We start from the raw sequence: 14,776 nt of genomic DNA, 5'->3' as shown, positions 1-14,776 counted from the left end.
AAAACAAAATAAATTTGTTTAAAACCTGTTGAAAATGAAAAATCCCAGACAGCATTCAATCAAAAAATAAAATTTCTTTGCTTAAAACCTGTTGAAAATGAACATTCCCAGACAGCATTTAATCAAAAAAGTAAAATTTCTTTGCTTAAAACCTCTTGACATTAAAAATTCTGGGACAGCATTTAATATTATCATTTTCTCTTTAAATAATAGTGGAAAGGGTATATTTTAGAATAAGGCATTTATCCAAAGTGTTTCATAAAGATCTTGACTGAGAACATGTCAAAAACAAAACTATAACAGCCTTATCTAGTCCATGTCCAGCTGATGATCAAGGAGCGGACCCCTTAGACTTTGAAGATAACCTCACTATAACAGCCTTACATTGCCGCAGCTGATGAGCAAGGGCGGAACCCTTGGACTTTGAAGATGGCCTCACTATAACAACCTTACCTTGTCACAGCTGATAATGACTCCTTCCTGCTCCACTCTGTCACACAGTAACTTGACAAAATGTCCTTCCTGTGATTCTTCATCTGAATAGAAAATTAAATCTGGTTTTAATGCAATGAAAACATGGTACTGGAACTGTGTACATAATTAACTATACAAAAGAATATCATTCTGCAGAAATTCTGTGATGTAATTCTGAGTGTATAACATTTTGCCTTATCAACAGGACCAATTCAAATATTCAGTATATCATAAATTCAATCTGATCATGTTGTTTATTAAATTTTACAGGCATATTTCCATCATTCAAAATCTCTGATTTCAACACCCTTCAGATCCAAATGACTGAAGAGGACCACAACAATGGTGAGTATACCTGATCATATTCTATTGTTTTATTTTGATATATAAGTGTATAAATCTACCTTTGTCTTCCTCTGTATTGTTATCCTCCGGTACATGTAACTTGGAGAGATTCTGAATTACTAAGAGTAGATGAGTAATCAGGCTTTCAACCTTGGCACCAAAGTCCTTGGACGCGTGTGTTTCCATGGTAACCTGAGGCCCAGTGGTTCGATTGAGGGCCTGTTCCCCCCATGCCTGGAATTCTGAGACGGTGTTTGTGACGTGATGTCGGAGGAAGGCTAGAGTGTCGGTGAAGGCAGATAGGTTGGAACTTCCTGGAGCACGGAAACTTGCTACTACGGAATCTAGATCAGGCACCAATCTGTCAAGGTCGCACATCAGGTGGCCAATCAGGTCAAGGTCACTCCTAAATATAGATAGAAAGGGTCAAGGTTACACCTAAATTTAGACAGAAAAGGTCAAGGTCCCTCCTGAACGGATTTAGGTTATGATCACTCTTAAAATACAGACCAATCAGGTCAAGGTCACTCCCAAGAATAAACAGAAAAGTTCAAGGTCATTTCTGAAAAGACAGATTTGTCGAGTTCACTCCTAAATGTAGACAGATCTAGGTCAAGGTCACTCCTAAATATAGACAGATAACTGCTGAAGAGATCATAGATATTACAGCTCGTTCATCATCACGTACAGCTGACCCATTACTATTTTTTTTCCTTTTTGCACTCAGAGTCAAACGTTTCCGTTTTCTGTTTTACAGACATATGAATTACCCCTTTTTCTTAAATACACCAGATCGACTTAATATTATACATGGATAACGCATCTGTGACAAACATTGCAACTGATATCAAGAATAAACACTGATAGTTCACTGATCTTACATAAGGGAAAGAAAAGAGAAGAAGAAAGTGAAGTTATAGATTATAGAAGGATTCTCATACAGAGCCACTCTCTCACTAGCTCAGACTCGTCAAGCAATCAAAACAAATAAGAAAGACAGATGGTAGAAAGAAAAGGTGTTGATCCATATAGATAGAGGCTGTCCACTGACATCTGACCCATTTCTGTATCTATCCTGTAATAAGACCAGGTGGCTTAAAGTGTCTGACACTTGTGACTGGTTTAGTTATTGTAAAGTCTGCTTTTGTTAGAGTTTTACTGAACTACAATACACATTGGTGGACATATCAACAGGCATACTGCCGGATAGGATATGGTAATATGAATACTAAAACATGACAGCTTGTACTTCAACCCTTAACACATATAGCTTGTAGAGATCTTCATCAGATCAATAATTCTCCATTACTGTTCAGCCAGTCCATTATACATATATATGTCTGTATATAAACAGAAGATAATTAGTGTACACTGTACCAGATCAGCATCCCTGGGCCGTCTGTCACACTCAGCAGTTTATTCTGGATATCCTTTGTAGTGGCTTGGATTTTCTACAAATCAATTAAAAATATTAAATTAATAATAATTGTGAAGCTAATTCTAATCAATTCAACTCCAGAATGAATAAATTCAAATCCAAATTTACACCAAAGGATTTGTTTTAAATGGAGTACATGGTTTACACTTCCCCTCAATTAAGTGATTCATAAAACAAATAAAATACCATTACATTTATCCTGCAACTTGTCTCAACACATAACCGCAGACTCAAAATTCAAAACTTGCATTATCACAGGAGGATGAAATTACATTTGGCAGATAAATATGGTGTATACTGTATGCAACATAGAACATTATTAATTAAATTTAAATCACTGCCTCCGCTAGGGATCGAACCTGGGACCTCTGGTTACTAGTCTTATGCTCAAACGATCCAGCTAAAGAGAAGGTTGCTCTTGCCAAACAGTATATTGCAGCTAGTTTTTACCAGGGTTACATGTTTATCGACCTTGACCTCACCAAATACTAACCTTGACCTTATTAGATGTCTCACTCCAGATTTGGTCGCCACGACAGACCAGTGCCATGTCTGAAAGTTTGGAGGAGGGGAAGGGTGAGGGATGTGGGGACGGTCCACTACCAGCCGAGGGGCAGCAGTTCAGGAGAGCTTCGAACTGTGCCATTCCCTCCAGTACAGTGACTAGCATAGCCTTGATCCGCAACTGTGGAGGAAATTATAATACAGTTACAATCAACAGTTTTAATTCATCTCAATCTGTAAAAGACATTACTTAAGAAATAATTAACGATGATTCGTGTATTGTTGCAGGATATACAACGAGGACGAGGATATTTTGCAATTAAATTAATAACGAATTAAATTAATAATTAAAATTGCAAAATATCCGAGTCCGAGTTGTATATCCTGCAACAATACACGAGTCAAAGTTGATTATTTCTATTCTACCATGTTCTGTTTAGTTCTGAGATCGACCTCTTTCTAATAGAAAAACAGCAAAGAAACCCAGAGAAAACCTTGTAATTTATTTCTTGAGTATTGCATTATTTGTTGTCGAAATATACAGGCAATACAGTACTACGATAAGAGCATCTATCATATGGCATTGATTTTGAAAATTAAAAAAAAAAGGATAAAAAAGGGGGGCCTCCGTAGGATTCGAACTCGCGTCTTGATAAAAATTTATTGAAAGACTAACCCATTAGCCCACTCGGCTATAGTAACCTTTTATAAAACGGGTGAATATTAGATATATAAAATTGTAACAGCCCTGACTCACGACCGTGTATTATTGGCACGAGCGTGGGTTATTGGAAAATAATACATGGTTTTAAACCAATCAAAACTGGCGTTACATAGCAAACATGGTAGAATACCAGTTAGTGGACATAGATAAAACATACAATGAACTCTCATATGAATAAAAGACCCTTCGTGTGTACCAATTTTTCCTGATTACCCTGAAGTTTTATGTATAGCCTTGAGCTATTTTCAGAAACGGTGAACTTGACCCTGATCTTCAGGGCTTTGTTAAAATTTACAGGACATTTTCATTATCAATATAATTATGTGTTCATTATATGTCACATGGAATTTCAACAATTTTAGACAGAAGAGTTATAAAATTACCTCTGGACATGAATATATGAATGGACAGAAATAGGGATGGACTGATAGATGGACAAATAGAGGGACAGACAGAGAGACAGAAAGATGGAGGGACAAGCAGATGGACATTACTAAATATATCTGCCACTCTGATACTGATGAATAGAGGCTAAAGATGAAATAGTGTACAATCTCATCACAATGTTTCAGTAGTCTCTGTATTTAATAACACAAAATTTATGTTCCACAGTATCTTCCAGGGTACACTTACTGTCCAGTCAGTCAGCTGCTGGACCGGAGGCTGAGGTCGACTCACATCCTCCTCTAGTCTAGATAACACCTTGGTCATCTTACTGTAATATATACAACAAAGTTTCACTGAAAATTTAACTTTCAGAAAACTTCTGTAATCATCACGTGTCATCATTAACTAAACAATGAGAGCTTGTTCCATGTCTAATTGTTTAACAAGTTGAGATTTCACAAACTCAAATTTTGAGCTTAAGTGTTTCTATTGATTCTTAAGATTTAATCAGTTGCAAATCATGAAAGTACACAGTGAATGTACATGTACTACATTCAATTATTAACAAACAACATCTGGTATAATTTTCTTTCAATTAAAACAACACACACTTTGAATGTATGAAAATATTCATAATAATTCAAAACTATGATTCAATTTTTATATAAAGTTCATCGTTGAAAGTGTTACATTTGATGCAAGTTTAACATTGTGAATCAACACACAAACCTGAGATGGCAGAAACTATCACTGATACTGGACAGGCTTCGGTACTGACGGATCAGGAGGTCAAACAGGTGTTCTGTGAACCCTTTACATCGGTCAATGTTGCCTACACCCAGCTCCTACAAATACAACATTACCTTGGTCAGTATCTCAGGGACTTTATCGGTATAGTATCTTCAACAAGAGGTCGGGTGACATGAAAATATACATTTCCTTCACATCGTTGTACAGGTAAACAATTCAAATTGCTCACTCAGTCATCGCTTGGCAAAGGAACCAGTCGGTCTTGAAACATTGCGACACGTTTAACACATACATTGTTCGTGTAGAAAGTTAAATTCATTTTGATATTGCATATCATTTGGGTATAAATTTACATGCAAAACCCCTGTGATTATTATTTTCAGTAAATCTGTAAATCAGTACCTGAAGTTTGGACTGGAAACAAGACTACTTGATTAACAGGTATCTATACTTTTGAAGTTCTTACTCTGATTTGCGTGTATCTGAGTTCGGACATAAAACAAGGCACTGGTTATACATTGTGTTCTGACATCTATAGTAGTACTTACATTTGAAGGTGTCTGGAGTGCGGCCATAAACCGAACCTTCCTGGCTATACATTTGTTGTAGTACTGACCACAGCCATCTCCCAGGGTGGACATTGCCTCGCCTAACCTGAAATTTCAACATCCAGCCAAAAATTAAAAAGTAGGTAGATGTCATTCGATTTTAACTTCCTCATAACAGTCAGGGAAATACATAGATGGACCATATAAATCAACAAAGGGCAAAACTCTTAAAATTCTTAAAGATGAAATTGAGTAAATAAATGGAGATAACTTGTGACTTACTGCATGTGTGGATTCTGCTGTACCAGTGCCGACACGTTTACAGGTGGCACTAACAGAGCCTCTTTCTGGCTCTCTGCCTTATTCAACAACACCAAACCCTTCCTGTACGATAGACCTGTAGAAAGGAATCAGCCAAATGTGTAATGAGTATAAGGAAATGTGTTACCGAAATCATTGGAAAGCTGTTTATGAGAGGATATTCTTATAATCCCAATGTTTAGCTTATTTTCAACCTTCATTGAGTTACAAAAGGGTACTGTCCATTTTCATTTGTAAATTTGAATCCACAATATCTAAAAATACTTCAAAAGAAGTCATTTAAATAGACAGTTAAAGAGTCAGACAGACATTTAAAAATTAAACAAATATAGATTGTAATAGACAAATCATAAATGTGAATTATCAACTTTAATGTCATGGACCTATGAATGCCAGATGTTAATAAACAGATAGATTGTATTATAAACTTTGATGTTTCTGACCTAAGTATGCCAGGTGAGTAATAAAAAGATCGATTGTATTATAAACTTTAAAGTCACTAACCTATGTATGCCAGATGTTTAAACAGATCTGCCAAGGCTTTCCTCTTCTTCTGGTGGATGTGTTTGGCTTCAGACTTCTGCTTGTCTTTTTCTGCTGACTGTGGGAAAAAGTCATAATAATGTTAAAAGTCTCCATACCTATATCAATATATTAAGACTTAAGGTAGACCGACCCTTCTGTGACGTCACAGACATGAGTCCGGCGATCCGGCGTCCGGCGATCCGGGCCCTTGATTATATTCACGAATAGTTACATCTGGTTTAATTTTCAAGTCAGCTGGGAGATCAATGTTTAGGCCTACAGCACGATGCGGTCAAGAGGTAAAGGGGTCAGTTTTGTAAAACTAAAAGACTAGGTAAGGCTTATGCTTTCAATGAAGTAAGAACATAAATTAAAGATGGTCCATTGAAAGTAAGGACAGCGCCGATGTATCACATAACGTTAATGTGCCAATGTGTGACGACCATATAACGTTAGTTACAGTCTCGGCGGAGACAATTTATATCAAGTCAGGAAGAGGTTAGCACATCTCCAATTTATGGCAATGTAGAACAAGAGGACACTTCATGGCGCACGGGCCGACGCATAGTGGAGTTGGAGACTTTGGCCGATGCTCTAAAAGCATGTGCACTTTGCGGCAACCAACAATTACTTCAGTATGTACTCCATCTGTCAGATTGTATATTGTTAGGGGAACATAAGTTCGGCCTTGCGCACTTTACATGTGATATATTGTTATTCAGAATGCGAGGTAGTCAACCATATTCCAACCGCGGGTAGACACAGATCAGAAAAAAGAGGAAACGCATGGGACGTAAACACAAAACTTGCAACATGCATTGGTGGTATAAAAGATCTATACATTCGACAATTTTTCAAAAACCTAAAACCCGTGAAATTGATGTAGATGTTAAGTGCCATTTTACTCATATTCTGGATATAGTATAATTAACTGTAGGCCTATTAAACACGTTTCTTGTGATCGGTCTAGGCTGGAGATTTCACTCCATGGGGAGCTCTCTACCAGCTGGTTCGAGCAGTTTTATAAATAGATCATAACAAAAACGGATGACGGATTGACAAGCACAAATTCGGACCCTTTAAAGAGGCATGTCCGTGAATGAATTGTAACGAGTTGCATAAATGCAAAAAATACATAAACAAAAACCATCAAAAGGCCAACTCTGGTAATTTCTACATCACTACCATGTCAGCAAATTGCGGCGCCCGGGTGTTAAGCTCAAGAGTGTCTTCGTTGCCACAGGTGTAAAATACGGAAATGTTTAATTTTCCTATTTAACTATTACCAATCAATCCAATAAGACTTGACAATGTCAAAATATATAATTCCGATAAACTGTGAGATTTACAGTCATTTCGATCGCGGATTTTGCTGTATATGTTGCATAATTCGTGGATTGCGGCATAATTTGGTCACACCCGCCTACAATGTGGGCGAATTAGCAAAAAATGAGAGGTGTTTTTTTCCTGTCAGTTATCCTGGCAAGTTATAGCCAATTTGTCATTTTGTTCCGTGGTCGGGTTATTTTCCTTGAAGGACATCATTATCACATCAAAAAAAAGAGAAAAAAATTCCCAACCATTCTTCCGATCCCGTCTTCGGCGTTCATTTTCTATAGAAATTATCGTTGCCCGGGTGTAAAATTCATCGATGCCCAGGTGTAAGCACCGGCGCCCGGTCAGTACGATTGAACCCGGTGAGTAAAGCCTGGGGTCGCGGTTCGATGACGGTGGAGGCACACTACTTGCTTTTCTGTTACATCGGTTGACCATTCCAAGTGCAAGCTATATGAAAATGAGAAGCTTCGTTGGGGATAAAACCTGGGTTAATGTGTGTTCGGGGCGAACTCGTTTGAAAAGTGAGGAATAGTGAGGCAGGTTTTAATTGTAAATAGGGTACATAGTGATTTCAGGTGGGGGAATTTCCATTTAGTCAGTCGGTAGAGCGACGGAGCAGTAAGCAGAGCGGGTCGCGGGTTTAACCCCTTGTGGAGGCACTAAATTCGCTTTCCTGTTATATATATCATGAAAATATTGTTGTATCGTCTGCCCTTTTACGTTGTTAGTAGCAAAGAAATATGGCAGTAGAATACTGATGCCATTATTAAGTGCACGATCATTTGGAATCCAACAATGCAAAGTAAAGACAATGAAATTCACATCAGGACAAACAATAAACAATTCTGTCACAGTGTTCGAAAGTAAAGGTGGTCCGATGGCCAGAGGCTATAGAAAACCTGGTCGGTCTATGTAAAATTTCTTAGTGTTGGCCACAATGGCTATGAAAAGTTTGAGTCCTGACATAAATTACAATTCATGTAAACAACATTCCAATATTTTCTGACAAATGATGATATGAAATCAGAGCTTAAAATAGAGGTTTTTTAACCCATAATAGCGTGTTATTACTGGATGATGCAAGCGTTTGCGTGACAGTAATGCTACTTTTCAACAATATGTTTACAAAATGGGTCTATGGAAAAATGACTTGGGCTATGGGATTTCAATTTTCTGTAGACATACTGTCTAAGGAATTTTCATATATACTTTCATGTATAGATGTTTAGATGTAATACATAGTTTATGTTACGATGTGTTTACATGTTTAGATTTAGATTTTTTAAAAAGGGGGGTATAATCACCTATTATATTTTGGCCTAGTTTGTAGCATTTTTTGTGTGTCATTCTTTTAAATTAACCCCCACCCCCCTAAAAAAAAGTCTAAAATCTGAAAATGTGGTAGTATATATATGTTACGGTGAGTGATTACTGTCATAGCTGCGCTCTTCTAAGGCTTTGCCTTCATTCAAATTACATTATCGCATAGGTTGGAACACTCGACACTCGAGCAAGATTGTTTAGCGCTGCAAATGAAGCTCTATTGTGCATGTTCTGGCATTCTGTATCACCGATACGCTTCGTTTGACATGGCGTATTAGAAGCAAGCGTCTGAAGGACCGTTAGTGTAAAGTTCTAATTTTCATCCGGAAAAGAGGAAAATATCCGGTAAATGTTAATTGCGTTTGGGAAATCAAACAAATAAAATTCTTTTAGAAACAAGAGATCCCAGAGGGATCTTGGCGCCCACCATTGAATGATCTTTATAGGTTCCATGTCAGATTGATCTTTTCTCTACTTTTCCCTTCCTCTAAGTCTTACTAATCTGTGTAAATTCAGAAACAGCCCTCTAGTACTTTTCAAACAAGGGGAACCTATATATAAAATTTAAGATTTAGCGATAATGGCTGTCTGTTGTTTTCGAATTGGTCCCAGAATGCAACACCAGGGACCAAGGGGAACCTACATATGAAATTTGAGAAAGATCCCTTCAGTACCTTCTGTAAAATAGCGATAACAAACTTCAATTGTCAAAATACAAGATGGCTGCCTGTTGGGCAGGTTGTTTTCTGACTGGTCTCAAAATCCAATATGCATAACTAGGCACAGAGGGCAACCTACAAATGAAATTTCAGAAAGATCCCTTCAGCAATTTCTCAGAAATAGCGATAACAAACTTCAATTGTCAAAATCCAAGATGGCTGCCTGTCGGCCATGTTGTTTTCCTATTGGTCGCAAGATGCAATATGCGGAATTACAGACCAAGGGGAACTTACAAAAATGTTTGAGAAAGATCCCTTCAATACTTTCTGAAAAATAGTGATAACAAACTTCAATTGTCAAAATCCAAGATGGCTGCCTTTCGGCCATGTTGTTTTCCGATTGGTCTCAAAATGCAATATGCATAACTAGGCACCGAGGGGAACCTACATATGAAATTTGAGAAAGATCCCTTCAGCACATTCTTAGAAATAGCGATAACAAACTTCAATTGTCAAAATCTAAGATGGCTGCCTGTCGGCCATGTTGTTTTCTGATAGGTCTCAAAATGTAATATGCATAACTAGGCACCAAGGGGAACCTATATATGAAATTTGAGAAAGATCCCTTCAGTACTTTCTGAGAAATAGCGATAACAAACTTCAATTGTCAAAATCCAAGATGGCTGCCTGTCGGCCATGTTGTTTTCCGATAGGTCTCAAAATGCAATATGCATAACTAGGCACCAAGGGAAACCTACATATGAAATTTGAGAAAGATCCCTTCAGTACTTTCTCAGAAATAGCGATAACAAACTTCAATTGTCAAAATCCAAGATGGCTGCCTGTCGGCCATGTTGTTTTCTGATTGGTCTCAAAATGCAATATGCATCACTAGGCACCAAGGGGAACCCACATATGAAATTTGAGAAAGATCCCTTCAGTAGTTTCTGAGGATTAGCGATAACAAGAATTGTTTACGGACGGACGGACGGACGGACGGACGGACGGACGGACGACGGACCACGGACGCAGGGCGATTTGAATAGCCCACCATCTGATGATGGTGGGCTAAAAAAGAAAGCACCAGTAACATAGATTACAATATAATTTATGAAAGAAAATGGTAAAGATTTAACAAAAAAATTCATCAATGTCAGATTCCAAAATAACTGCTCTAATTTGGTAATTTGAGCCATACTTGAAGCAAAAGTTTTGGGGTACCAGCAAAGTAAACAGCCATAGTGTGAAAAGTAATATGGTGAGGTGTAATTATTTTTTTTTTTTCTTAAAGCATACATATGAAATTTTTAATTAAGCAAAAAAAGGGGGTCATTTTTCTGTTCATTTTTTCAGGAAAAAAATAAACGTGTATTTTTTAAAATAAATTTTTCACTAAAAATAACAGGTTTTTCGTATAAAAATAGCCATATTTTGTTAACCACCCAAAGAATCTTCTCTTTTTTTGATAATTATGAATGATATTGCTCATACTGATGATATAAATAGGATATAAACTTCTTTTTATGCTTGAGGTGAATATTATCGGGGAAAGATAAAATCTACCAAAATCCTTAAAAATATGGTTCAGCTATTAATTAATACGTATCTTTATGTGGCCCTGGTGGTAAAACGAACGTGGTGACATATGTTTTTTATGTGCTTTTTGTGATAAGAGCATAATTAACATTGAAATAAAAATAAAATTAAGAAGATCTATCAGAGGAAACCCGAAGGGTCGGTCTACCTTAAAGCAAACACAAAAGAAAAGACGACCTTGACCTTGGGAGGAAAATACTGACCTTTAAACTTACATCCAATATGTTACTTTACCTCTGGATAGCATAGAAATTGTTTCTTTTTCGTTTAGTTTTGCATTGGCTAACAAGTATTTCAATTACAGTGTGATAGCTCCTATATAATTACCTGATCCACTTCAAGGGACTGGAGTTCATGTATTGTATCAATGATTTCACCTGGACGAAAAAAAAAAAAATAAATGGAACTGTTAGCTACAAGTTAAATGTGCCCATGATGCTCAGTATAATATTACTAAAATAAAGACAATGAGAGTGTGAAACTATATAAAGTGTGACAATGTGTAGTAATTTTCATCAAATTTAATTAAAAATTTGCATGTGGATTATTCTGGATATTAGGTAGATAAGACTGGAGAAGAGTAGACTGCTGTGTCAAAGGGGCATTCTGTAAACACATTTATTTTGGCACACTAAAAATTTAGTGCATAACCAAATTTTAACAAATCCGCTCAATGATGAATTGGAGCACTCACAATAGTGACTGTAGAAATCAATATACAGAAACTCTAATTAGCAAAAATAAATAAAAAAAATAAGATAATAATTTAATAAATTAGCGAAATGATTTAAACATGAAAATCACCAAAATAAGATTACCACTAGAATATGTACATTTGCAGTAACTCACATCAAAATATCCAGATAAGCACTGGAAACTCTAATAAAAGCTTAAGGAGTTATGTATGTGTACCTGTGGCCTCGTCCATCACCTTGATGTGATCTGTGTACCCTGTGGCAGCCATGTATTTTGTAAGATGTTTACCGGCTCTATGACACAATGCCAGTAAACGACATTGTAAGGGGAACGACTCTTCAGACAGGACACTGGGTAATTCTGTATTCTTCTGCTGAATTTCAAAATATGTTTTATTAATATATTGATGGAATCTTGTCTTTTTAAGTTACAATTGTATGTTCTTAAAAGTGAATGTTGTATGACATGGTGTAAACATCAAAACCGTTTTGAGCAAACATGAAAATTAAAGAAGCCAATTATTCAATTTCATTTTCAATAAAATGTTTTCGTTATTATTTTCCAGAAATACATAAATACAGTGGTAGATCATTAATAACCCGGAGATATAACTTACTATGACTGATGTGAAGTTGATACTTGAGACAGCTTCTGACAGTTCCGACAGCCACGATGATGGCTGACTGACACTATCCACCTCGGAACCGCCTTCCTTTAGTATACCTCGGACGGGTACCTCTAATATACCCTACAAACAAATTAATTCAAACTCAATCAACATTGACTTTACACGTACCCGACTTTAGCTTTTACTCCAAAACTGCCTCAGAGCAATGAAGAGGTCAGATAAGTTTTGTTATACATGCCAGCAAACTAGCTCCAGCATTCAGTTGGAACTGAGTCTATGCCCCCCTCCCCCCTTTTCCTCAAAATAAATAACTGTGACATATTTAAAATGCTTTAAAAAAAAAACAACAAAAAAACTGCCATAACCATTTCCCAGCTAAGATCATCACCTCTCTGTTCCATACCTTAAAGGATTTCATGTGTTTGTGTAGGGTACGATGTGTCTTCTCTGTCGTCTGTTTCAGTGCCCAGTAGTTCATATCTGTCCAGCGGGCAATCTTCACAAAACCCTGTATAACACATCAAATATCAAATCTCTGTAAAATTCTTTCAGCATAGTGTCGGCCACTTCCCTTGGTTCCCCTCTGTACAATATTGATAAACTGACCCCTCCCCTTAACTTCCCCTATGCACAATATTGATAAACTGACCCCTCCCCATGACTTCCCCTCTATACAATATTGATAAACTGAACCCTCCCCTTAACTTCCCCTATGCACAATATTGATAAACTGACCCCTCCCCATGACTTCCCCTCTATACAATATTGATAAACTGACCCCTCCCCATGACTTCCCCTCTATACAATATTGATAAACTGACCCCTCCCCATGACTTCCACTCTGTACAATATTGATAAACTGACCCCTCCCCATGACTTCCACTCTGTACAATATTGATAAACTGACCCCTCCCCTTGACTTCCCCTCTATACAATATTGATAAACTGACCCCTCCCCATGACTTCCCCTCTATACAATATTGATAAACTGAACCCTCCCCTTGACTTCCACTCTATACAATATTGATAAACTGACCCCTCCCCATGACTTCCCCTTTATACAATATTGATAAACTGACCCCTCCCCATGACTTCCCCTCTATACAATATTGATAAACTGACCCCTCCCCATGACTTCCCCTCTATACAATATTGATAAACTGACCCCTCCCCATGACTTCCCCTCTGTACAATATTGATAAACTGACCCCTCCCCTTGACTTCCTCTCTGTACAATATTAATAAACTGACCCCTCCCCTTGACTTCCCCTCTATACAATATTAATAAACTGACCCCTCCCCTTGACTTCCCCTCTGTACAATATTGATAAACTGAACCCTCCCCTTGACTTCCCCTCTGTACAATATTGATAAACTGACCCCTCCCCTTGACTTCCTCTCTGTACAATACTGGTAAATCAATAACTCACCTTGAGTTCCTTCAGTATGGGAGACATCAGTTTATCAAGTTCCTTCTGTACAACGTCAGTAAACTGGTCGTAGAACTGATGAAGATTCCATAGGAAAGACAACAGTGTAGCTACAACACAGAAAAGACAGCTGTCATTTCTCACTCAATTCTACCCACCAACTTATAGTTGTAACCTTTACTAGTGTATAAATCACATTTTTCATTGTTTTAAACTGTTAGTGAAACAAGTATCCTACTACTCCAAACTTTGAAAGAAATTGAGAACAAGCAGAAATACAGCAAAACTTCACAAAATTGGGTTATAATTAATTTTCCATTTTGACTTCACAGCCAATTGATGCCTGACATTCATAGCTTTGATACAAGGCATCAACATTAATTCATTTATAAAGTATCAAATTAAATGTCAAACTCTTCAGAAATTCTGAACCAAATTGTGTACAGAAAGGTGAAGGACATCACTATATGTCTCCTCCCACTTCAAAAATCTACATGTGTAGCGGTACCTGCGATAAGTCCTTCAGGTTTAACTATTGAGAATTGATAACCAAAGTAGAAGGAGACATCAAATTCAGAATGAGAAAATAGTATCTCTTGTATAGAATGTGTGATACTAGATTTTTATACATATGAATGCTGGGATACCGACCTTGTTTGGGGGACGTCTCCATGACAACCAGCTGACAGTGGAAAGCCTTGAGCATGCCCAGTCTGACACTATAGTCTCCTAGGGTGGCAGTCTCCATGAACTGTTTGAGAGACTTCAGAATCTCTTCCTGGTTACTATCTCCCCCATCACTGATGGGACCATTATCCTTCTCAGGAATCTGAAGAAAATTGACATTCCAAAATCAAAACACTGCACCATCGAAGAGGCAAAGTAGGTCATAAGTAGCCAGCTTTAATTAATTGAGTTATATGTTAAAAACCATTGATGTCAAACGTTTGTAATACCTGTGATCTGTGTTGTAAGAAGGCTTGAATTAACTGGTACAGATGGAACCACCAGCGACTTGTGTGACACTTGTGTTTCTTCCTGATGGACTCGAGGCATTGACTCCAACAGCTATTGTTAAAACGGAAAAAAA

General features: G+C 37.3%; 1 protein-coding gene across 1 annotated transcript in view; it reads right to left on the bottom strand.

Annotated features, from left to right (window-relative positions):
* The window catches only part of LOC117326709 (midasin-like), a gene marked incomplete at its 5' end in the record, with an annotated part of 71,168 nt that overhangs the window by 18,846 nt on the left and 37,546 nt on the right, over positions 1–14,776 (bottom strand). The window contains 16 exon segments of the mRNA XM_033883431.1: positions 454–536; positions 879–1,225; positions 2,197–2,270; positions 2,751–2,942; positions 4,119–4,200; positions 4,602–4,717; positions 5,171–5,276; positions 5,453–5,567; positions 5,996–6,092; positions 11,260–11,309; positions 11,845–12,001; positions 12,245–12,376; positions 12,660–12,764; positions 13,687–13,796; positions 14,338–14,515; positions 14,643–14,754. Of these exon segments, the coding sequence (XP_033739322.1) occupies positions 454–536; positions 879–1,225; positions 2,197–2,270; positions 2,751–2,942; positions 4,119–4,200; positions 4,602–4,717; positions 5,171–5,276; positions 5,453–5,567; positions 5,996–6,092; positions 11,260–11,309; positions 11,845–12,001; positions 12,245–12,376; positions 12,660–12,764; positions 13,687–13,796; positions 14,338–14,515; positions 14,643–14,754 (2,056 nt within the window).

The sequence above is a fragment of the Pecten maximus genome, chromosome 5 (assembly GCF_902652985.1).
Source record: "Pecten maximus chromosome 5, xPecMax1.1, whole genome shotgun sequence".
Lineage (NCBI taxonomy): Eukaryota > Metazoa > Mollusca > Bivalvia > Pectinida > Pectinidae > Pecten > Pecten maximus.
The sequence above is the reverse complement of the archived record's forward strand: the minus strand, read 5'-3'. Positions and strand labels throughout refer to the sequence as shown.